Raw genomic sequence first — 27,379 nt, forward strand, 5'->3', positions numbered from 1 at the left:
AGCTTTATTGTCCGCAAGATTAGTCCATCAAGTAAGTAAATGTCTTAAATTTAATACTTCTAGTTATTTTTGGACTTACTCGATGATTACGTTATGTTGGATTAAGAGACAATCTAGTAAATACAAAACTTTCGTAAAAAAATAGAAGAAATTCAATCTTTATCAGATACCAATAATAGGGCTCGTTGCCCTGGTCAGGATAACCCTGCAGATATTTTGTCCAGAGGAATTTCTGCAGCAAATTTAGCTACAAACCATCTTTGGTGGCACGGTCCACCATGGCTAAGCCAATCACCTGAATACTGGCCTACTGAAAGAGAGAACTTAAAATCTATAGACGTAGACTTAGAGCTAAGAAAAGAATTTGAAAGTACAGTGCAAAATAACTGTTTGGTAGAAAATTCGAAATTTATTTTAGATTTAAGAAAATATAGTTGTTTGTTAAAAGTACTAAGAGTAACTGCACTAGTTAAACGGTTTGTTAATAAACTTCAAAAACGACAAACGATTGCAGGTTCCCTCACAGCGAAAAATCTTCAAAATGCTGAAATAGACTGGATAAAACATGAGCAAAAGATAGAGTTCAACTTAGAATTACAAAACCTTAAAAATGGTAAATCGATTCCTAAAAACTCTCCACTTTCAAATTTAGCCCCATTTCTCGACAGTTGTGGTGTATTGCACATAAAAGGAAGATTAGAAGAAGGAGCGTTTACAAAGGATGAAGCTCATCCTGTACTTCTTCCAAAGCAGTCTAAATTTACAGAATTAATTATTATTCGAGAACATAATAAAATTTTTCATGGTGGAGTTACATTTATGCTAGCCAAAATTAGGTCTAGATTTTGGATTCCACGAGGTAGACAAATTATAAAAAGAGTATTAAGTAACTGCTTAATTTGTCGAAAGTATAAGTTGAAACCAGCTAAACAAATAACAAGTCAACTACCTAAAAGCAGAATTACTGAAAACCCTCCTTTTACTGTAACTGGCATAGATTTTACTGGCCCAGTTTTAATAAAATCAGGAAAGGATACGCTTCAAAAGGCTTATATAGCATTATTTACATGCAGTGTTACTAGAGCTGTGCACATAGAATTAATCACAAATATGTCAACAAAAAATTTTATTTTGTCATTAAGGAGATTTTTAGCTAGGAGAGGAAATTGTAAAGTTACCATTTCCGACAATGCTAAGAGCTTTAGAGCCACTAATGCAATTCTTAAAGAATTTTCAAAAATTATAATAGATTCAAAATTGAAAGATTTCATATCAATAAACGGCATAACTTGTCAATATATTGCGCCTCACACGCCTTGGTGGGGTGGTTTTTATGAAAGGCTTATGTAAAGTATCAAAGATCGTTTGAAAAAGGTTCTCAGAAGGGCTCTTCTTAATTTTGAGGAAATGATGACTATTCTAACAGAAATTGAGTTAGTGCTAAATCATAGACCTCTTACTTATGTCCACAATGAACTAAAAAAAGCCAGAAGCTCTCACACCTGCCTATTTCTTGTTTCCAAGGCAAGAAAATATTTCTTATCCTGTACATTTCACAGACCTTTTCAGGAATGAACCATTGAACAGGCAGACTTTGACTAGGAGAAAACTGTATCAAACTAATCTTTTGAAACAAATTTGGAAAAGGTGGAAGGAGAATTATCTCCTCGAATTAGGGTCTGCACATACTTTTCTAAATCCATCTCCTGAAAGGAATCTTGAAAAGGGTGAGGTTGTATTGCTGGAGGGGTCGATTTATTTATGGCCTATTGGAATTATACAAGTTTATAACGGTAGGAATGGGTATGTGCGTTCATGTTTGATTCGTACTTCTCAAGGACTTTATCGAAGACCCGTCCAATTGATCTATCCTTTTGAAGTTTAGAGTTATATATAATATATGTTTGTGTCATGTATTGTATTAATTTGCAATATAGTTTTCAGAATTGATTTGTGATTCGTGCATATTGATTTGTGATTATATCTACATATATTATTGATATGTAAATTTAGTGTGCTCTTAACAGAGCACAGGTGGGGTGTGTTCGAACTTTTCATAATACAGAGGGTGCTGTTGCGCTGAAAGAATTCTTCTGTGTTTTTACATTATGTAACTGTGGCTCGCCATTGCGATGTGTCTGTATTACTGTGATATATTTGGTGTTTTCATTAAATATAAATGAAAGATATCGTCATGTATTTTTGTATACCAAATCAAGATCAAATTTACCACTGATGCAAACTCATTGAAACAAAATAGCATTCGAACAAGAATCGTCAAGTGTTATTACTCACCTCACGAACTTCGCATTCGTATCGTTAATCGCTTCGTAACAGCCGGTTTACAAATCATAATGTTAAAAATATGTACAGTAGCAACTATATGTATCCGCAGCAGCATTTTGTATGAAATGAAAAATATTTTTACCACAGCCTATTATGGCTGCATTTATTTTTTATTTTCTCAATTGAGTTTCCAAGAGAGATACTGCCATGGTATTATTTGGTTTTCATCCATTGAAGTCGAGCATGTGATACATGATTTGAAATTATTACATGGCTATTTTAATTTTGAAAATTAAATTACTGATTGTTAAAAAGAAGTCACAGTATATAAATTATAAAATTCATATATAAAAACATTCACACATTATAAAAATCACAAATTATAAAAGTATTTTTTTAAAAAAACTATTACTTGTTTTACCATAAGCCACTTTTTGTGGCTTGTGAGCATCTGTTTGGACGTGCTTATTCGAAATAATATTTTTTTATGTTAATATCCTCAATTAAACCCACATTTGATAGCATCTTATTATAGGATTGTGATGGTCGTTGTGCATGTTATTGTAATATAAAAGCTTCTGATTTTTTTACTTTAAGTTCTTTACTTGAATTTTGTAGGTAATAAATTTTATTAATTCTGTTGTGTCTTCTGCAAAGCACCCATTGCAGTTTTCAGAGTTTTATGTAAAATAATGCAATTCATTTTCTCAATATTGTACATATAGATTTTTTAAGACAAAAATTTTATATTAAACTAAAATACAAAAACTTGTGAATATTGTTAGATACATGTAAAACTAGTTATTATTAGTAGTTATAATATACCCATTATTTGCATGAAAGAAGAGTAAATAATACTAAAGAGCATGTGTTGCATTTAAAATAAAGCACAGAAATGCTATAAATAAAAAGTGAAAAGAAAGCTAATGTACTTTTTATTTATTATATAGCATAAATTACAATTTCATTTTTAAAAAATTATATAATAAATAAAAATCATCTAATTAATTTTAGAAAATAGTGAAAAAAATCTATATGTTATGAGCAATTGATTCCTTGATGCGGAATTTAAACAAACTGCATTTGTAATGATAGAAAATCATCCATCTAGAAAATTTAAGAGCCAAATATTATAGCTCAGAGCTTTTTCATGCCCTGCAACACAAATACAAAGATAAACTCCTTTTTCTTTGACTTACAAATTATTTATATCTGCAGAAGAGCCATTTTAATTAGAGAGTTATCTATTAAATTAATAGAAAAGTCTCTATTACAAAATATATATTGTAATTATTCTGTATTCTACCAACAAATGGCATTAATTTTAGAATTATCAATAAGCGGTGTGTATTGATAGTGAAGTGGCTTGATCAGCTTGTTGCTTATATTGTAATATTTTATATTTTAAGTCTTACATGATAATGCACTGTGGGTGCATAATTACATAAAAAATATTATATCTAAATTTAAATAATATTGTTAAAAAAACAGAATTAGGGAAGTTATTTTGCTCTTGAAAAGGAAACACTTGTAAATTTATTACAAACAGACTAAAAAACAATTATCACATTTGCCATGTGTGAGCATGAGAAATTCATTTAAAATTTTACTATGCAAAGAAAGCACTCGCATATTTGTTACAAATAAATTCAAAACATACTTACCCACGACACTCAAAAACCAGAAATCAGGAGATTTTCTCAACGACAAAGCAATTTTTTAAATGATAAAAATACATTTTTTAATAATGGATTAACTTCAAATAGTTATTAATTACTGAAAGTTCAGTTACTAATACTTAAACGCAAAGAGTACAAAGATACTTACTGGTAAAAAATCACTTTTCTTATTCGCATCTTAAAAAAAAAAAGAAAAAGAAAAAAAAAAAAAAACTTTAATCAGTTTTTGTACAAATACTATGAAGAGTGGCAGATTTTGCTTTCATTAAGAAAGAGATTTCATAATTTTGTTCATATCAATTGCCACGTAGGCCTGCTTTTCCCATAAAAGTTGTTCTAATGTGTCATTACTAATATTAGATCTAAATTTAGTTCTTGTTTTCACAATATTGAAAAATCATCTTACATTACTCTGAGGAATAGTCACATTGGCTAACATTATTCTAGACAGTTTACTATATTTTAATATTCCATCAGCACCTTTCCGTTTTCCAATTAAACTCCACTGGATGTCAATCCTAGCTGGTTTTATAACTTTATCCAAGTTTTCTAATTGAAAACTGCGACTGCAATTTATCAGTTGCAAAATCAATATCATCTTCGTTCATGACTAAATGAAGTAAAACTAGAAATCTATTAAAAAAATATATCAGAAAAAAATGCATTTGCTAGAGCGGAAACATCTGCAACTTTAGCATATAAAATCACTTCATTGTTGATTGGAAATGTATGTAGTATGTAATCACATACTCCGCAGAAGTAGCTTCTAACATGGATAAAAAACTTATTTTTGTTTTCCTCTGGATATAAAATTTATTTTTGCTAACATGGATATCAAACTTATTTTTGCTTTTTTGAAAGGCCTTCCACTAATTTTTTAATTGCAATCCCTCTTATTTTTTAGTTGCAATGCTTATATTTTGAAGTATTATTTTGAGAACTGCCAGTTAAATTGCAGAAATTACTTTATTTTTCTCACATCTATTTTTAACAGTTAAAGTAGTAACTAGGAAGTTGGTTCCACTGATTGAGGTTTCTAGATAAACATTTCTTTAAAGATAGCCAGCATGTACATACATGTTTCAAAATTTTACTTATTTCATATATCTCTTGGAATTGTTTCAATTTTTTTCTTCATTTTCTTAAGAACGCTTTTCAAGATAATAATAAATATCAACAATGTGTTCATTCACACTTATTAGAAAAGAAGCTGCTCTTTTTTCAGTAATTAAGTTCAAGAGGTGCACATCATAATTTGCAGATCTGAAGCTTCCTTTTTAAAGATGCCTGCAACACCAGGCTTCAAACCTATCATTACTGGTGCATTATTGGCACCCAGTACTAAGCAATTATCCAGAATTGAATTTTCTTTTAAAATTTTAATAATTAGGTGAGAAATTTTTTAATCTTTAAAATTAGAAATTTTTTAATTTTAAAACATTTTTTAATCCAGTATCTTCAAAAAAATGGATTAAAAAAAGAAACAACAGCTGGATTCAGTTTTGAATCAGTATTATTACTTCCATCTGTAGAGAGGCAGAATAGAACAGTTTTAATGCAATCAATAACTGAAGATTTATTTTTCATACTCATTTCTTTAACAACTGCAGCTGTTTTGGCCCTTGCACTAGAATATTTCTTAGTGATTTCGCTATTGAGAAGCATTTTTCTAAACCAAGCTACAGCCATAATCCAATGCATCAATGGCAGGTTGTGCTGCAGAAAATAAGTTTAAAATATAACTGCATTCTTGCTTAAATAGAAACAGGCTCTAAAAATACTGGTTTTCAATTACTGGCATATTTTATTATCTTATAAAATATAACTTTATTTTTACTAGATTAGAAAAATGGGCTCAAGCACAGAAAAAAGATGATTTTGCTTAATTTTAATATTATAAAATAAAAACGTATCATGCACTGAGGGTTTATGCCTGATATACGGAAAAATATACTTTTCTATTATTGGAATCGAATACAAAATGTATGCATGCATTCATGTATGTGTGTGTATATACATACATAAATATATAATGTGCATTTGTGAATCTAATCCTAATAAACCACAAATACCTGGAAAAGTCATTTTGTTTTAGCTGAAACAGAAATGAGTTACATGTTTAGAGGTGTAATAATTTACTGTTTAATTATGTCAGGGAAAATGAAAATTTTGCATCTTGTTTAAATTAAAACAATTTTTTTAAACAAATTTCTTGCTTAGGAAGCACTATCACACAGAACATGGTAAATGTAAATAGCACGAAAAATGCCGTTAATAGTTCAGATTGGTGATTCATTTGTTCCAAGATAGCAACCATTCCTCTTATGCTACCTTTGGTTCCTTTTGTTCCTGTTCTACATTCATCATTACATGTGTAATTTATGCTTCACTTACTGTTATTTCTGCCCGATTTCCACACTATCCTTTCTGAATATTTTAGAAATGAATAGATGAAATTATTTCTACTTAATTAAGGAAGTTGTCGGTAATAGAGATAGTTGTCCGCAATGGTGCATCTCAAAAGGATTACTGCCTTCATCAAACACATATTCTGAGGAACATGAAATGATGCCACGATAGAAATGAATCAGGCATGTTTTGCTTCTATCTGATGCACGCCTCAGGGAAAAATCAGCAAGTGTCTCAGGTGAAAGATACTTGTTTCTCTAAAAGCAAACTTTCTCCTGAGAAAGTAATATTAGTAACTTACATTTTCCTCACCAAGAAAGCTACTAGATTTTTGTTTTACAAAGTAGCATAGATAATCAAGTAACTTTACAAGAAAAGTGAATGACTGTTATTTATACTGTGGAGAGCTGACAACATGCTACATGGAATTCAGTCAGCAAAAATCTGTGGAATTGGCTGCAAATTTTCCCACTGGTAAATAACTGGTGTTAGGGACGCATGGGTTATACTTTTAATACATGTTATACTTTTAATCATTCCACTAGTTTTGTTAATCCCAAAACTGGTGCTTAATACAGTACAAAGTCTTTAATCCGGACTCGTTAGGATTTCGCCGATTCCGGATTAGGGGTTTTTCCAGATTATAGATCATCAATTAGTAAGATGGCATGCAGAAATTATACAATTAAAAATATGAAACTGTAATTTATGAAATAAAGAGCAATTATGATCTAAAGGGTATCAAAATTTACAGAAAAAAAAAAAAAACTTAATATTTATTTGTTTACTTGATTAAACATTTCTTTCACTGTAAGTTGTTTAAGTTGCTTCAATTTATGTGCTCATACTTTCTCTTTAATTCTATAAACAGACATAATTTCTTGTTCAGTTACAAAGTTCCGCTGTTCAAGTCGTGAAAAGTTCCGCTGTGCCGAAAATACTGACTAACTTGTCAATCAAAATTTTTTTGTTTTCACTAACCTCTCTGTCACTTTCTTCATGCCTTTAACCATTTTTTGCAGTACTTCCACTTTTTGTTTGATGGACATCGAAACATGCTTTCGCTTTGTAGATCCTTTGGCAGCTCCAGAATCGGAAACTCTTTTTGACATAATTGAAAGTTCAAGCTTACTTTTTATAAAATTGCTTTAACAGTCTGCAAAAAATAATAAGTCAGATCCAATTAGAAGACTAAGGAACAACTCAATCTGCAACATTAACTGAAATAGATAATTAGATAATTTTAGCCTAGCTTATACCATCCGTTACACATTAAAAGTGCATGCGTAAACGTATTATGCGCACGCGTAAACGCATATGTAAAGGTATTATGCACATGTGTAAACGCTATGCATGCGCAGAAAGTTTGTAGCTTTGTGGTCCACATTATAGATCATTGCGGATTATGGACGTCCGGATTAATGACTTTGTACTGTATCATGTTTTCCTGCTAACCTGAATTTAATTCCACTAGACATGTTTAATCTTAGACTTTTGTGTGAGCTGAATTTAACTGCTCTAAATATTATATTTTACAAGCTAAAGTTTACTTAATATCATGGTTAATCTGCTAATCATTAGCTAAATTCAGCTTATATATACTTAATATTATGCTATACACTAAATATCATGTTCAACGAGTTAAATTTGATTCATTACATATATAAAATTAGTAAAGCAACAACTTCGTGTTTGGCATTTATTTAGTCAAGAACTTGACCGATTTTGAAGGCACACAGGTACTGTTCATCAGCAGCAAAGAATCTACACCAAACACCAGGTTGCTGCTTTGCTAACTTTACGTTTCACTTTGGCATGTTTCTCTTCAATTTTTGGTTACGTATACTTAGTATGATTTATTACTTGCCATTGGTGAGCTCGGCGAAGAAAAAATGCACCTTGCCAATGGGTTCTTTGCAGTAGCAAACCCACTGCTCTTATTACAGTGAATATAAATTTGATGCCATACACATACTAGCATGCATATATATTTGGCAAATGCACATATATTTAGCATTTGTCTACTCCATATATGGAACTTTTTAAATATTTAGATTGATTATGGTCCCATTAGATACTTTTAAATCTTAATAGAATAAAAGATTAAGTTACCTTTCAGGGCATTAGCTGCATCTTCAGGTACTCCTTGTAGTTTTAAAAAATTTGCTAATGATGTACTATCATGTAAAACTTCCTGAAAGAATATTTTATTAAGCTATAGTGTGACAAAAGATAGAGTAGGTTTCTTTTTATAATAACAATAATATAAATAATACACAGTTTGCCGTAGCAGAAATATTATGAATATAAGACCTATGTACAGGGTTTGTACACATTTCTACCCATTGAAATTAAGTAATTTTAAGAACCATTAATGAAAAAAAAAATTAAGGCCTTATGAGCAAAAGGAATTGAATAAACTAAAGCAATTATTTACATCTGAACTTCAGTTTTGTAATACTTAGTCTAAGAATAAAATCTGCAAGTAGGATTTTACACTTTTAATAATCCCACATATTTTCAAGAAGATTAATAACATTTCAGCTTCACTAACAATTAGCTTTATGTTGATTCTTTCTTCCATGCCTCATTCACATACTCGTTCAGTCCAGAAGTTTATGCAAATTTTATGACAAGCAGCATGGATTAAAATAAGAATAAAATCAACTAGCATTATTTGTAACAGAAGCTTAGCTGTTGCCATCATTGCTAATCAGCAGCAGTGGCAACAGATTGGGAGCAACAATTGCTTAGACACTGATTAGAACAGACATGAACACCCGAAATTGACAAGATTAGTATGTATTGAAAGTTAATTGTGCTTTGTTTGTTTGACCCGGTTAGTGTCGTAGTTTTGCATAGAGTTTCTGGCAGGGCTGTGGTGTCGGTAGGGAAAATGATCAATTCTGACTCCAACTCCTGGAATTTTAAAGACTCTGACTCGACTCCCTCATATATATATATGTAAACATATAAGCATGAGTTACAGCTTATTTTTTAATATAAAAGAAGTAATAGATGCTACAGGGGAAAAATTTGATGGCATAGCAAATTATTTATATTAATTAGCATTTATTATGAAATGGAAAAACTGGCATTAGTTATTTCTAATAAACAGTATAGCTTCGGCAAAATCTTCTTTGTTGGAGGGCCATAGATCAGATTTGATAAACTTCACAGCTGAGAAGAGTCTTTGCACACTAACATGAGTAGGAGGAAGAGCTGTTACTGTTATGGTTAACTTTTCAGGATAAATTTTTATAAGTTCTAAAAGCGATGTCTTGCAAACACAATCATATTTCCCTTCTTCTTAATGGGCTGTGTAGAAATCCTGTTTGTATTTTTTCATTTTTATATCTAAAGGCTCTTGGTTCTTTGTTTTCATTCGCTTCGCCATAGCCTTTTCAATTTTATCCAAAAATATTTCTCAAAATCTAATTCATCATTGGAAGAGGATGATACAGACTCAATTGCAATGTCTGCTGTTTGACTATCCTGATTCAAATTCTCCAATTGTTCCTAGAATAATTTCATTCTTGATGAAAGTTCATAGATGGCTTTCTTTGCCTTTTTAATTTGTTCGTCATCCAAGAAAATTCGGTGTTTCGGATCTACATATATTGAACTGAGCAAGATCTCATTGTTTAGCAAACTAGTTTCTCTTTTCTTCATTGAAGAAATGATTCCTTCTGAAATAAACCCTCCATTTCAGAAAGAACAAACATCGTATTCTTCCATTATCACCTCCTGTCAATTCTTCAGATTGCAGCTTTTTTGTGGCTATATACAGTGCAGAAAGAATAGTTTACAGTTCTGTAAGATCATTCCACAGTCTTTCTGTTAGTGAAACATTAGGGTTATCTTATCTACATCTTCTAAAAAAAGCTCTTAATTCTTGAAACCTCTTTATCATCAAATATGTACTTCCTTATGGAGTTGCTTGATCAATAATTGTTCCTTTTCCTGCTCGCTTCCTAAGAATGACATCAATTTTGGGAGTTCCTGCTACTATTGTTGCTTACCTAAATTTACCAGCGAGATTTGTAACTAAATGAACCAGTTTAATCACTAATGGCAAATATCACATCCATCCTCCTCCATTATATTTATTTATTAATATGTCAATAAAATAGAAAATAACTATTTATTAATGTATATAATTCATAAATAAAAATAATAACTCAGCTTGCCATTACTTTTATTTCAATTCATTTTAATTTCATTTCAAATTCAAACTGTCCGACAAAAACTGGAGTGAGAGTCAACCTGTTTTTAGCGACTCCAGCTCAGACTCCTTTTATCCCAAAACCTGGCTGACTCCGAGACCCCAACTCCACAGCCCTGGTTTCCGGAATTATAACCCAACTAATATACAGTACTTAATATAAAGTTGCAGTAATCAACTGAAGCATCCCCAGACGTGGTAAGTTGTTTTGTATTACTTGAAATATCAATGCCTCTAAAGGAATGCTTTATGTTATTTTTTACATCATTGTGTTGTATCTTATGTCCACAGTAAGGATTAAGGAAAGACATGTAGAGATAACTTCTAAGAGTAAGCAATTAGTTAAATACTTATATAAATAGATAAATATTCTGAGTAATTACATAGTTACATGATCACTATCATTATTTTTTTTTTCAAAAAATATCTTAAAAAAGATTATTTTAATCTCAGATTAAAATCAAATCATAATCTGAGAATATTTTACAGTTTAAAAATTGATAATTATGCATGTAATTTATGATACTGACTCTAAAATGATATTCGAACAATTGCACATAAAAAGCTACGAAATGTTTCCTAGCAACTACACACAAAATATTTACACACCTTTTTAATTTGAAAGTTTTTGAAATATTTTAGCTAATTTACATCATTTTTCTCTTTATTTATTTATTTATTTTTGTTTCAATAAGCAAATCAATGTTCCCACTACTCTCTGATTCATCCCCTAATTTGTTAATATATTTTTTAATTCGCTAATTTAGTATTGTAGAATTGGGTGCTCCTTTGACCTTTTTAAGTGAAAATATATCGATGTGTACATGGACAAAGTGAAGGGGGTTCACAATGCAAGTTTGTGCAATTCTCGGATTTTTTTCAAGTGAAAATAGATTGACGTATACATGGATGAAGTCAAGGGAGTGTGCTATGCCATTTTTGTGCAATTCGGGGATTTTTTTAAAAGTGAAAATAGGTTGATGTGTACATGGATACCGAGTTTGTACAATTCTTTGTCTTGTTATTTTGGCTTTGTATAGCGGCGATTTTTGGAGTAAAAATCGCCGTTATGCAAGCCAAAATAATAAGTCAAAGAATTGCACAAACTCGGTATCCATGTACCGCCAAAAATCGCCAAGGGGTACCCTAAAATATACTTTTACCCAAAATTTTTCCAAAAAATAAGAAATTCATCACAAATTTCTCATAAAACACATTCACTACATGTTACTACTAAGAAAACAATCTTCTGGAATTGTAGGTCTATAAATCTTGTTTTCAAATTCTTCTAAACCTTCCGAGATGCAAGGTCTAAAAAATAACCCTGCCAACTCTGTAAAAGCAAAAAGCCAGCAAGTTTCTGCTAATAAGTGCTCTGAAAACTTTGTTTTATAGCTTATTATCTTGCTTATTTTTCAGAATCAAAATATTTCTAAGTCACCAATATGGAAAGTTTTAAAATACGACATGGGAAAAAATGTTTTAATCCTCTAAAACTTCACAAATATCCCAATAAAAAATTTTTTATGCAAATTCATCTTAAAATTGCCAAATATAGTACTGCATAATAAAAGAAATCATACCTCATATAAAGGAAGAGAATGTTTTAATGTTGTTTGTAATATTTTATGAACTCTTCATTATCTGAAAAGGAATAATTTCAAAATGGTGGTTGCGTCAAATAAATGATAACCCATCAAATGCATATTTGTCAATGAACCAAAAGATATTTCTCCAAAATGTTAATTCACACTCAAAATGGCAGACATGAAAAACAGAAATGCCAGATGAGTAAAATTAAAGAAACTTTTGCCAATTTGGACCAAAATTAAGGACTTGTAAGGACCAAAAAACATAAGTACATTTAATAACTTTTACAGACCGTACAAACACTGTATATAGAATGGACAAGGTACTAAAAGGCATACTGTATAGTCGGAGTCATGGAGTCAGAATCGGGGCAGATTCTGGGGTAAAAGGAGTCGGAGCTGGAGTCGCTAAAAACAGGTTGACTCCAGTTTTTGTTGGATAGTTTGAATTTGAAATGAATTGAAAAAAATTAATGACAATTTCAGTTATTATTTTTATTTATGAACTGTATACATTAATAAATAGTTATTTTCTATTTTATTGACCTATTAATAAATAAATATAAGGGAGGAGGATGGATGTGAAATTTGCCATTAGTGATTAAACTGATTTACTCAGTTACTTCATTTAGTTACAAATCTTATTGCTAAATTTATGTAAGCAGCAATAGCAGAATGAACTCCTAAAATTGATGCCGTTCTTAGGAAGCGAGCAGGAAAGGGAGCAATTATTGATCAAGCAATGCAATAAGGAAGTACATATTTGATGATAAAGAGGTTTTTAGAATTAAGAACTTTTTTAAGCGATGTAGATAATCCTAACGTTTCACTAACAGAAAGACTGTGGAATGATCTTGTAGAATTGGAAACCCTTCTTTCTATACCGTATATAGCCACAAAAATGCTGCAATCTGAATAATTGAAAGGAGACAAGAATAGGATGTTTGTTCTTTCTGAAATGGAGGGTTTATTTCAGAAGGAATCATTTCTTCAATGAAGAAAAGAGAAACTAGTTTGCTAGACAATGAGATCTTGCTCAGTTCAATATATGTAGATCCGAAAAACCGAATTTTCTTGGATGACGAACAAATTAAAAAGGCAAAGAAAGCCATCTATGAACTTTCATCAAGAATGAAATTATTCTAGGAACAATTGGAGAATTCAAATCAGGATAGTCAAACAGCAGACATTGCAATTGAGTCTCTATCATCCTTTTCCATTGATGAATTAGATTTTTGGATAATATTGAAAAAGCTAAGGCAAAGCAAATGAAAATAAAAAAAATAAAAAAAAGAGCCTTTAGATATAAAAATAAAAAAATACAAACAAAATTTCTACACAGCCTTTGAAGAGATAGAGAAATATGATTGCGCTTGCAAGACACCTCTTTTAGAACTTCTAAAAATCTATCCTGAAAAGTTAAAAGAAGTAGCCCTAACAGCAACAGCTCTTCCTCCTACTCAAGTTAGTGTGGAAAGACTCTTTTCAGCTTTAAAGTTTATTAAACCGGATCTATGGCCCTCCAACAAAGAAAATCTTGCCGAAGTTATACTGTTTCTTAGAAATAAATAATGTCAGTTTCTCCATTTCATAATAAATGCTAATTAATATAAATAATTTGCTATGCCATCAAATTTTTTCTGTAGCATCTCTTACTTCTTTTATATTAAAAAAATAAGCTGTAACCCATATGTATATGTTCACACATATATATGAGAGAGAGTCAGAGTCGAGTCATTAAAATTCCAGAGTCGGAGTCGTCATTTTTCCTACCGACTCCACAACCCTGCTAAAAGGTTATATGCTCTTTTAGTCTGAAACTGATGTGCTTATGTATTATTCCACTGATCATGAAAACTGTTGCCAAAAAGCTGTGTGATTTAACTATCATGGATAAGTGTGACCTTTTAACACTCTCATAACATCTGTGCATCATTTTAATAGAATATCCATTCAAAAGGAACATTGTTCGAGGGCTGTAAAATCACATTTGTGACTACATGTTGATTTGTTTACAGTTGGCCAAGAGAATTTACATCTATTGAATGGGAAAAGAACAGCTGGCATGACCAACAAAACAGTAATAGTTCAGAACAATTACCTGCAGTAAGTTCCAACTGGAGTTACTGGTAGCCATTTTACAAAGCATAAAATATGTTACGGATCAGATATTGCCACAGCAGGGCCTATTTGGTAGAACATGCAGAGAGATAAATGAATATTTTATTGTAAGAGTTGTAAGTAGAACTATGGCAATGAATGGTACAAATTTGATGGGATATCTGCCTAATTCCATTGTTAATAGAATACATGTAAGAACAGAAACAGAATAATCATTACACAGTTCACATGTGTAAATTAAATGGAATATTTAATAATATTTAACATTAGACAGTTTGACTTTAGAAAATCATAATTTTATACTATATTAATGGCTGAATTTTTTTAAAGAAATCAAGATCTGAAAACAGTAAAATCAAACTGAGGCCATCTTAATAGATTCATGGGCTCCTGGACTTTTGCAATGATCTGAAGGCCTTATCTACACCTACATTCTAGAGCAAGGGCTCCCAATGGGGTTTGTATTCACTCCCAAAGAGTCAGTGAAGTTCAAAGGGGACAACTATAAACAAACATAAGGTATGGACACACTAAATGATTCGGTACTCTTCTATTATCAAGACCGGATTTAGAAATGCAAGTATGTATAACTGTATGTATGAATGTATGTGCCCATGTTATATATGTAACACACATATACATTTACATACATACATTTCTTAATCTGGACCCATTAATAGATAAGTACCAATGATTTTAATCCTTGCTTCTAAGACATTTAAAATTTGAATGTGCTAACATGGCTCACGGGTTTGATAGGTTTATTTGATTACAGCAAAGCACTCGAAGGTTATCTGCCTAAAGGAAGGGATGCTTTAGTGGAGGACATTTTAAGAGAAACTGAACATGGCTCACAGAACTACTGAACTGCAATACACCTGATACAGTCAAAAGTCGTTAATTCGGACACCCATAATCCGGACCTCAGAGCTACAAACTTTCTGCACATGCGTCGTTTTGACACATGCGCGTAAGACCTTTATGGCTGCGAACATGCGTGTGTGCATATGCAAAATACATTTATGCATGCACGTTTAATGTATAACGGACGGTATAAGCTAAGCTAAAATTATCTAATTCAGTTAATGTTGCAGATTGCATTGTTCCTTAATCTTCGAATTGGATCTGGCTTATTATTTTTTGCAGACTGTTAGAGCAATTTTATAAAAGTAAGCTTGAACTTTCGATTATGTCAAATAGAATTTCTGATATATATTTACTAATATGTAAAGGATCTACAAAGCGAAAGTATGTTTCGAAGTCCATTAAACAATAAGTGGAACTGCTGCAAAAAATGGATAAAGGCATATCCTTTGTTTATCTAACCATTTCAAAATCTGTTTATCAATTTCAGGCTGCTCTGCGGAAGGGGGGACATCGCGGCGCACAATGAATTGGAAGTTGATCTGTCAGCACTATCCTTATCTTCAGGGCAGATGTTTTTATTTTATTTGGCTTATAATTCCTTCCTAAATGTAGTATTTTATCTTGACGTACTCTCTTTGATATGATTTAAATCAAATTCCTCGTCATTATAATTCGCTTCCGATAGCAAAGAAAGTGACACAGAGGTTATTGAAAACGAAAAAATTTCGATTGACAAATTAAAGAAATTATGTCTGTTTTGTTTATAGAATTAAAGAGAAAGTATTATCACATAAAAAAACGAAGCAACTTAAACAACTTACATTGAAAGAAATGTTTAATAATGTAAGCAAATAAATATTAAGCTTTTTTTTTTTTTTTTTTTTTGTAAATTTTGATACCCTTTAGATCATAATTGTTCTTTATTTCATAAATTACGGTTTCATCTTTTTATTTTTATAATTTCTGCATTCCATCTTATCAGATTTAAACTGATGATCTATAATCCGGAATCGCCGAAGTCCCGATGAGTCTGGATTAACGACTTTTGACTGTACTATGATACAAGAAGAATTGATATCATTAAAGGAGAATATTCAAACACGAATCTTAGTCAAAGCACATAGGTATACTTAAGTTCCAGAATTTAAAAAACATCCAAGGGAAATATCTCAAAATCGAACCAAAATTATCGACTTTTCCCTCTTCTCACTTAGTGGAAGTAGACTTTTAGTTAAGTCAATAATTAACTGTGCAAAACAATAAATAAGTGGAATATTTTTGAAAAAACAAATCTAAGAGTTGAATTATACCATTTTCTCACAAATATTAAAAAAAAATTACATCAATACAATGAACCACAGACACTGTATTAATTAAAATTAAACTTATGATTATCTTGTACGCTGTATATTATACAGAAAATTGCAAGGACGTTTATAAAGAAAACCATTCTTTTAAAATGGGTTGATGCAAGAAAACAAATCCCTGCTCTTGAGAAAGAAAAGGTGTAGAAAAGGGTGCCCCTTTACACTGGTACCAAATATCGGCATTAAGATTTTCTGGTACCCAGAATTGACTCTATTTGACAAAGTTTTTTGTTTCATTCTAATGTATTTTCATTTCTTAAGTTTTACCTCATAGGATATTCTTTACTGATCAAGATCTATGTGCATGTACTACAAATCACATATTTTGAATTATTGGAATTCTAACTATTGTTAATTGATTTTTGGTTTTTGTTAGCTGGCTAGTCCTAAATGATCACTGCCCCATCACTTTCACAAAAAAGTACGTAAGATAAATACTTTTTTTTTTTTTTTCATTGTAAAGAATTGCACGAAATAGACTTTGCTGGAGGTGATATCTCTGAAAATCTTGCCTGGAAGCACGATTAACGTCCATACCGACACCATTGAAGGCATGTGGAGCCAGATTAAAAGGAAGATAAAATTTTCAGTTTTTATCAAGTAAAATTTTTATGGCATTATGGACAGTATCAGAAGAAAGAGGTTCCATCCCAAGACCACATAAATTGTATCAAAAGGTTGTATATGCTGCAGTCATTCGACAGTATGGTTAAAATACAGCTGAGAAAACCCAAGGTGTGTACTTTTGTTGTTTTTGTAACATAGCTTTTCGGCCTTGGGCTTTGGTGTAGAATTGGGTGCCCCTTCGATTTACGATATTTTAAAAAAAAATTGGCGATGAAGCCTCACTTTTGGTTACCACGATAGTTTTAACTTTGTTTTAGCTTCCAGATTTTATTCAAATGAAAATAGATTGATGTGTACATGGACGTATTTAAGGCAGTGCGCAATGCCTAGTTTGTGCAATTCTAGGATGCTTTTTTTAAGTAAAAACAGATCGGGCTTATCTTTGGAATATGGTAACAGGTAGTTTGGCGACATTTTGGTAAGGCGATAAAGGTTACTAGCTAGGACTTTAACAGTGTACATGGATAAAGTCAAGAGTGTGCGCAATGCCATTTTTGTGCAATTCTGGGTTGTTTTTTTTAAGTGAAAATAGGTCGACGTGTACATGGTTACCGTGTATGTGCAATTCTTAAAAACGCGGCAAGCAGTTTGCGATTGTGCACTTTCTCCCAATTTCGCACCTAATCTTCGAAGACTGTGTCTTGAATTTTAATGTGTGCTTTTAACTTGTGTTTATATGACTTCATCCTCTGGATTTGGTACATTTGTCTACTTGTTTTTATTTATTGAATTTTAATGTCATCAATTGTAATCATCCCATCTTGTGTTTGGCGCGTTATAATCATCTTCGGTTTCTGCGCCATAATCACTCACTCACTCACTCGCACCTAATCTTCGTCATGATTAAGCACTTTTGTTCCATAAAAGTTCTAGCATAAGTGTAATTCGGCTAGCAGATTGTTCGAAAAAAATTTTGAGTTAAAAAAAAAAAACAAAAAATGCCTTTGCTCGTAAAAACAAAATGGCGTCCAAACAAAAACTAGTAGGGTTGGTTGCCAAATTTTCGCCAAAAAAATCGCCAAGTTACCATAATCCAAAGATTCACCACAGATCGATGTGTACATGGACACAGATCTTGCACAATTCTTCGACTTCTTATTTTGGTTTTGTGCAGCGGCCATCTTGAAATTGTGTATTCCTCGTGCCGATCTTGGCATCAAAAAAGAATTGCCAATAAACAAAGGGCACCCAATTGTAAACTTTTACCCAGCCTTGTTTGGGGTGACAGTCATCTTGGAAATATTGCATTTTGGCACCAGAAAAGTGATAAAAAATATCGGTACTATTCAGTTTCGAGGGCCGTAAAAAAAGTGCAGCGAAAATGTACGTGCCAAATCTACCAAACGCGCACATTTAACAGTGCACCAAATCTAGTGTACGCACTGATTTCAGATTGCGTAAGTTTATATAGTTCTATATTTCTTAAGACGCCACTGAAATACTAGTTTAATTTTTAAATCCTTTTTTGATATCCTATGATTTAACTATTTGGGAATTGCCCATGAGAAAAACTCGGCAATAGAATTTTGGGTAAAGTGCAGAATCACCGACTGCTTGACGCGTTTTTAAGAATTGCACATACTCGGTATCCATGTGCACATCGACCTATTTTCACTTAAAAAAAAAATCCTATAATTGCACAAAATGGCACTGCGCACACCCTTGACTTTATCTATGTACACATCGACCTATTTTCACTTAAAAAGTAACAGAATATTGACAAAAATTCGATTGTTTTTACCCTTGTAAAAAGCGGCAAACAAATAAGTGAGCAATTCTGCACTTTACCGAAAATATTTTCAAAGAAAAGGCATCATTCATTATAGAAAATTACGTTGAACAACCAACGAGATGAAATTATGCTTTAGCGGTAAGTCGATAGCAAGATAGCGATGCAGGCATAAATTCAGTTATGTTTAGCAATTTTTATATAAATTGTAATAATGATCTAAAATAATTTACTCTTATGCTTCCATTCAATCATGTTTAGCCTTTTTCGTATAAATTATAATAATAAAAAAGTATTACTATATGAAATTAACCTTTCATCTAAATTAAAACATCAATCTTAAATAGTTATTTACTATTATACTTCCTTTCTTGCCACAATTATTTTTGGCAGCATTGGCATCAACAATAGTTTGGCGATTTTTTACGGCCCTCGAAACCGAATAGTACCAAAATATCAAATGCCCCCAATTGTAAATGTTTAAAACAAAAACAAACAAAAAAAACCACAATACGTACGTCAGAGTAATAGTGTGCTAGTACTCATACCTTATGATAGCCTTGAATGGAACTCAAATTTGCAGTATTAACCTTTTGAGGCCGGGGCTTTGGTAGCAGTAAAAGCTACCAAAGGACGGGGAATCTTGAACTGAATACTTTCCCCCCTTTAAGAAATCACCTCCTATTTGCAACAAAGATTCTTGTGTGTAGTTTAATGGATTCTCGGAGGGGTGCATCTATGTCGCAAAAAGAAGACCTTTGAAAAAGATAAGAGGTTAAAACCCTAGGGACGTCAAATTTGACATTTCACCCCACTTTTCAGCCTTGAAAATGGGGTAAAAAGATATGGCCACTAAAGTGGACAACCCCGTCTTTTCAAAGAGAGGACTCTATGGCCTCTATAATGGCCATCCCGTCTTCTTGTAAATTTTATCATCACAAATTACAAATAGAATTTGTTCAAAACTAAGTGAAATGACGTGCTAAGCTCATATGACTTTACCAGTAAATTATGATTTTTAGTTCTTGCTGACATGCTGCAGTTCTATGGGATAAATTGCTCACTTGTGTTATTAAAAAAAAACTATACCATACACTTTTTTTTTTCCACCATTATTCTTTACATTTGAATTATAAATAAATATTAAATCAAATTTAAATTATGAAAATCGGTAGTGTTGTGTAAACTGTACAAAAATCATTTAAAAAAGTCTTTACTAATATTACTATACATACACAGAGGTTTAATTGTCAAAGCACTATGTAAGAAATACAAGTACTGAAAATTAAGTAATGTATAAATGCAATCGCTAACACCATTGGAAATATTTCTGTCTCAAAGAAATAAATGAATGCATAAATTAAAAGATTTGAATGCTTACTTTCGGCAGAGCAGCGGTCATCATATTTCGAGCAAACTTTTATGCTACAATGGCTGCCTTCAAACCTTGAAAAAGCGCGTTTCTTCACTCTTCTTCGAGTGGGAAAACTTGCTCTTGTTTTCCTTCCCTCTCGTAAGGCTCAAAATCGTCGCTCCTCGTAATTGGATGAAAACTTTCAGTCTCAAGGAAATGAAAACTACGATGTTTAACTCAAGTTTACCAATTTTGAAGTAACAAAAGCTGAGATTTTATAAAATTACCGGGTGTCACGAAGAAGATAGCAAAACTAGAAGGTAAAAAGGCTGGAGTAACTACAGGTATAACTAACAGGGGTTCAACCTTTCTTACCTCCCTTTCGTTCTTGCAAACGATCATCCCCCTCTCCTTTCTAAAACACGAAAAATAGGTATACATTTATTTAAATTTAGATTATTCTTAATGTGTTTAATAAATTATGCAAGAAAAATATAAAGAATATTCGTAAATATCGAAACTTGAATAGAATTAAGGTTTTAATTAAGAACTAAACTAAATACTTAGCGGATAAACAAAATGTTGATCGCATCATCACCAGAGGGAATTCCTCCCCGTTGGGAAGTCTTGTGTAACATTTAGAATTTAGTAACTTGTAAATGGCAGCATTTAACATTTAGTAGCTCGTGAATGGCAACGATTGGGATGTACGTAATAGTCCGTCACAATTATGTACAGACACACGCCAAAACGCCAAAGGTGTGCGGAAAAGTGTACCGTGACGTCACGGGCTTCTGGATGATAGCCTTAGGTTACAATATTTGGCTTTTTATCAAATTTCGCGGTGAATTATGGCAAAGATTAACAATTTATCTTGCGATGTAAACAAACATCGAAGATTTCGTGTTAGGGTGCAAACATTGTTGTAGTCAAAAGAATATCTTAGATATTCGTTGGTTGTAGTGTTCGCCTAAATCGGGTTTTCATCCGCAGAGAACCCGTTGGCGCTTCGGGAAAGAACCTGTTGGCGCAGTTGCATTTTTACTCGCCAAGCTCGCGGTTCATCGACGATGAGCCGAGCCGTAAATGTAATTAATATTTTGTAAACGTGATTTTTAGTGCATGTAAAATGCATTTTTACTCGCCAAGCTCGCGGTTCATCGACGATGAGCCGAGCCGTAAATGTAATTAATATTTTGTAAACGTGATTTTTAGTGCATGTAAATTCAAGTTAACAAACAAAACAAGCATATGGTAGTAAAAATTCACAGATAATAAGCATGTAGATGTAAAACTAACCGGTTAAACGTGATATACGAAAATAAATTTGAATTAAATTCAAGTTAGCACAGAAAAGAATATATTAAGCATAAGACAATATATAAGGATTTATAACGGAAATAAAAATTCATTTAAAAATATAAATTAAATGTATTGAAATTAACCGGTTAAACGTGAGAAACGAAAAAAAATTGACTTAAATTCCAATTAACACAGAAAACAATATATTCCTTACATCAGCAGTGGTTTGCTAATTTTGATGACCATGGTGATGCATCAAACTATTCTGTCATCTTAGATAATCAATAATATTTTTTATTTCAATTTAATAGCATTAACAATATATTATCTTGTTAAAATTTTACGCCATAAAAATTGATTTATTCTCATAATTTTAGATGACAATAACCAATAATAAAAATAAAAGCATTATTTAAAATGCACATGCATATTTTTGCGGCCTACGGAAACAAATTATTTTAGAGGTTGGAAACCTCATGGTTCTTAGAGCTGTTAATAATTAAGAACACACAACGTGAACAGCCGTGTTACAATAGCATTCACCCCTCCCGCCGTATTTTTTTCCTTTCATCCCGAACCGAGAACTGGCCTCTATCTACGAAAATATTTCTATCTATTCGTTGTTAAAAATTTCAAAAAAAAAAAATAATAATAATAATAAATAAGAGAAGAATAATGTAAATCTGCACATGCGAACAACGACAGTGATATTTCAACAAAATGAACGCAAGAGAAATGGTTGCAAACTTCGAACAAGCGAATACGATAAATCGGTTGGGTTACCAGGTTTGAACTATTATCGCCAAAGTTGGCGATGTTTACATTTACCGGGTTCTCTGCCGAAGTGCTTCCAATAAATTTCTTCTGGTGATAATTCAGTTAAAATCACTGACAAAAGTTTGATAGGACATGTGAGAACTTCCATTGCAGTGTTCTTTGAATTAACATTTATTTCCTGCTAAACATATTATAAATAAAAGAACAAAACAATCTCAGTTTTTAATATCTCTGTTAGCATTTCATGTAATTTTTTTAGTGGTATGAAAAAATTTTGTGCATAATGATTTAAAACTATTAAAATCAGATACAAAACTGAGTTTTTTTTTTTTTTTTTTTTTTTTTTTTTTTTTTTTCTTACGAAAGCACTGAAACTGATTAATTATAAAAATACTATTTTAATACTGAATTTTGAACGCATTTTTTCTGTTGATAATTTAGTTAATCGTAAAATGACTGTGCTTTCGCATAATTTAACATCATTTGTGAAGTGAATGACACTAAATTTCAGATGAGATAATTTTTTAAATTGTTTCTGCCTCTGAAAAAAAAATTTATTCTAATGTTTTGCGAGTTCTTAAGTGTATCAAAATGTCAATGTTCCATCGGCACTTGTGCAGAAACATGGGAAATTGACTCATCGTTTGTTGTAATTATTATGTCATTTAATGTGAGCAAAATGTTGCAATGTATTTGATTTTTTCCTTGATGAATTTGGAATTATGAAAAAATAACGTATGGTGTAGATGATGACAGAAATTTTTAATGAATGAATTTAGAAACTGTAAGATGAAAAGAATTTTACCTTTGATCTGATTCACAACTGCATGTCACAAAACATACTTCATAAAGTATGCCGAAGTTTTATTCCTTGCAAAAAACATGATATCTATTATTCAAGTTTGTGATCAGAGAATTATTATAGAGCAATGAAAGAATATGATCTTTGTGAGGTGAGCTGTAGTCTTTCTAATGAGGAAAATTTGGAGTTTTATTCCTTGCAGAAAACATGACATCTGTTATTCCAGTTTGTGATTAAGGAATTTTTTTAGAGCGATGAAAGAATATGATCTTCGTGAGGTGAGCTGTATTCTTCATAATGTGGAAAATTTGGATGAAAGTGCAAATGAATTAATAAGGACTAACCTCCTTGGTGCATTTTCTGCATCTTCTAAATACATATTTTGAAACCATGTTTCAGAAAACACAATAATAAACTGTTTTAAGCAGGATAACTTTTACTGATGGCAAAATCAGTCACTTCCCCAAACAGATCCAAGTACAAAATATGAAAAAAATGTCTTTGAATATGATGATGAGAAAACTTTCTTACTTATTATTCCTCAAAACTGTCTCACCCAGTGCTCATAAACTGTGTATGAATGAAATTTTTCATGACAACTGCATGCTCTCCACTATTATTGAATTTTTAGCTCTTATTTCTTAATGAAAGTCCTGTGGAAACATGCAATTTTATATTTCTATTATACATCCATTTATTTAGTTAAACTGTATTGCAATTTCCTTGGGCATATTTCTCATCATTTAATATTATGATTCAGTTTTTGCTATCAACACAGATATGGACGAATGTAATGATATGCAAAACAGTGTGTGCTTTTTTTGTAGAAAATGCAATCGAACTTCCCAAAGAGAATAACCTCTTACTTAAATAGACTTGTCTTATGGGAGTGGTTATCTAAGAAAATATGCTATTAGTGATGTTCTATTATCAGCCATTATTTTATTTTATATCAAGTATGCTAATCATTTGCAAAGGACCTCTTCACATAAATTTTCTCTCCATTATACATGTATAAATCAACTAGTTGAATGCTTTGGCATAATCAATAAAGTATTACTACTTGCACAGTGATGTTTTGGTAAAAGTATATTTACGAGTACCCATTGGTGATTTTTGGCGGCACATGGATACCGAGTTTGTGCACATTGACCTACATAAATGCGACATGAAAAATTACAAATTATGATCAGAACAAGAGAGTTATAATAAAACATTGGTATAACAAATACATTTGTTAATGGAAAAAAAAATCACAGAATTGCACAAACTAGGCATTGTGCACTCCCTTGACTTTATCCATGTACACGTTGACCTATTTTCACTTAAAAAATCACCAGAGAATTGCAGAAACGTGGCATTGTTCACTCCCTTGACTTTATTTACTGACTGAGTATATTTACGGATGTACAGAACATTCAACTACTCAACAATCAACATAAATGAAACAACTTGGCAATAAATGAAACAACATCTTCGCAATAATACAAGGGGTACCCTTCAGTCTACTCTAACCGATCCTTTATATAATTGCCTGTACTTCTGATGAAATAATATTGTAGCTTTTGCTTACAATATTTTATCAATAATTATTTTCTTTTCTATTAAGAGCATGTATAGTCCTCACTGTACCTTTATTTACCTCATCTTTATGATATGCATTGCTATGCTTAATTTGACATCTGCTTTCTATTTTAAATATTTTTCCTCCTCTTTTTTTTTTTTTTTTTTTTTTTTTTTTTCAACTCCTTAAAGGATGGGTCTTTGGGAGGAAAAATTAATGTCTCCTAAAGTGTCATGTGCTGTTTGTTCTCAAAGTGGGCCAATCTTTTTTTTCCTGCTTTTTTTATTTTCAGCTTTTTTGCAGATAATCTTTTTAGCACAAAGGGGCAATTTGCCCAGAAGGGCTATTAATTTTGTTTTGGCATTTTGCGTTGATTCATTATAAATGGTGAATCACTTTTTCAATTGTTGCCACCAAATATTAGAGTATTATATTTAAAGAAGTTAAATAATGAAGAATCTCCATAAATGTATGTATGTTTCTCACATTGTGATAAAACAACTGTTTTTAGGGCCATCAAATTTTGAATAATGTATGTCTCCACCAGAATATGGGCATCTGGAAGTCCGAATTTGGAATTTGTTTTATTATCTATTTCATATCTTGTAACGCATTTATAAGTCTTTGATTAAGAAACTCAATGATTTCAAACTGAGCAATAGCAACTCTGTATGGGGGAAGGGAACATTTTTATCCCCAATGTGCGAGACTGTGTGTAACGCATTTATAAGTCTTTGATTAAGAAACTCAATGATTTCAAACTGAGCAATAGCAACTCTGTATGGGGGGAGGGAACATTTTTATCTCCAATGTGCGAGACTGTGTACCAGGAATTCGAAAGACATGCTCTTTTAAATATTTGTGATATTGCTGTTGAATTGAATTTTATGATTTAAGTGTGAAGAACATGATATTTAATAAATAAAGATAACACAAAATGTTAAAAAAAAAACCCTCAGGGCATAATATAAAATCTGAAAGCTTTCAGTTTATTTATTTATTTATTTTCAAAAAGTAGTCAATGGTTGATCATGTTCAGATAAATGACTTGGTGGTTTCACAAAATGAAATTTGCTGTCTGGTTCCGAAACGAAACGTAAAACAGATCTGATGAATTGGAAACGAATGAGTAATTACACGAGATGTCACTCAAAAAGTTTCACTAAATGTATTAAATATGATACATAATTTGCTATTTTTATTTTCTTTTATATGAACTGTTGATAAATTATGATTAGTCATGTATACTTCAGATTGAAACTGCTTTGTGAAATCAGGTAAGGTATGAGGATTGAATATTAAAATTATCATACACAAACTTAAGAGCGTATTTCATTTCTTAAATGAGTTGAATGAAAATTTTAAATAGGTGAATTATCTGTTTTCTTGGTACATTCACTCTGCTAAAACAGATTACAATATTTGGATTTTATTTTTGCCTTGTGATTTGGTGCAGTTTTTTTAATCAAATCAATTAAATTACTACAAAAATTCAAGAGGGAGTCATACAGTGAGCTATAGTACAATGAAATTAATAAATACACAGATATTACATGATTTGTAAGCTTTAAAATGTTTTATTCTGTAACATATTACAGATAAAAAATTATTACTACATGAAATAAAATAAAAGTTCATCAAATTTGACATAATACCATAAAGGTCATTCTGTGTTCCTGTTGGTACAGGACACATATCCACCGGGTATCACAATTCTATCCATAAACATAGTAAAATTTCCCTGCTGATCGTCACCAAAGGAGCTATAATGCAGTCTTGGAGTTTTAATATTATTAGCAATAGGAGCATATAAATATAGTCTAAAGCAGATTCCAAAAGCAAAAGATTACAGAGTGTATGGTCAATGATCTCATGGTCATCTGAACAACATTGAGTCATCTTCTGATATTGATCAATCCAAAAAAGATAGAAATTTATTATTAGGTAATGATGTACAACAGTCTTTCAGAGAGGAAATGTGTATTTTTCTGAATCATATTTCATTTAGAGAAATAACAACAACTATAACATATTAAAATCTGACATACCTTTTACAGTGTTTCTGTAGAAAAAAAGGACCCATGTACCTTTATCAGTGAAATGGCATATAAAATGTTCAAGTAAATATAATTTCTATTCAGTAACAGCATGACAATTTTCCATGTCCAGTACACAAACGTACCTATCCGACAAATGCTTTACCACTAGATAGTGGAAGAATTGTCTTCCATGCATATGATTGCAAAATTTATATTGCAGCATCTGTAAATAATATGGTTTTAGTTGTAATCGACATTGCAAAATCTTCTGTATGTTTGGTTATACAGTCAAAAGTCGTTAATCCGGACTCGTCGGGACTTCGGCGATTCCGGATTATCGATTTTTCCGGATTATAGATCATCAGTTTAAATTTGGTAAGATGGCATGCAGAAATTACAAAATTAAAAATATGAAACCGTAATTTATGAAATAAAGAACAATTATGATCTAAAGGGTATCAAAATTTACAAAAAGAAAAAGCTTAATATTTATTTGTTTACTTTATTAAACATTTCTTTCAATGTAAGTTGCTTCGTTTCATGTGATAATACTTTCTCTTTAATTCTATTAAACAGACATAATTTCTTGTTTAGTTACAAAGTTCCGCTGTTCAAGTCCTATAATTGCTGTGTTGAGAATAC

The 27,379-nt window shown here is 31.4% G+C and overlaps 1 protein-coding gene across 1 annotated transcript in view; it reads right to left on the minus strand.

The window, feature by feature from the left end:
• Positions 1 to 20,985, minus strand: part of LOC118204093 (uncharacterized) — a 46,642-nt gene extending 25,657 nt beyond the window's left edge. Inside the window, exons 1-2 of the mRNA XM_085821553.1 lie at positions 20,281 to 20,985; positions 8,487 to 8,568 (exon numbers count right to left, since the gene is read on the minus strand). Coding sequence (XP_085677679.1) covers positions 8,487 to 8,568; positions 20,281 to 20,304 — 106 coding nt within the window. The 5' untranslated portion in view covers positions 20,305 to 20,985. The remainder of the gene's footprint in view (positions 1 to 8,486; positions 8,569 to 20,280) is intronic.
• Positions 20,986 to 27,379: the final 6,394 nt, after the last annotated feature.

Source organism: Stegodyphus dumicola, chromosome 8 (assembly GCF_044657685.1).
Source record: "Stegodyphus dumicola isolate Sdum_Otavi_A_Nest chromosome 8, ASM4465768v1".
NCBI lineage: Eukaryota > Metazoa > Arthropoda > Arachnida > Araneae > Eresidae > Stegodyphus > Stegodyphus dumicola.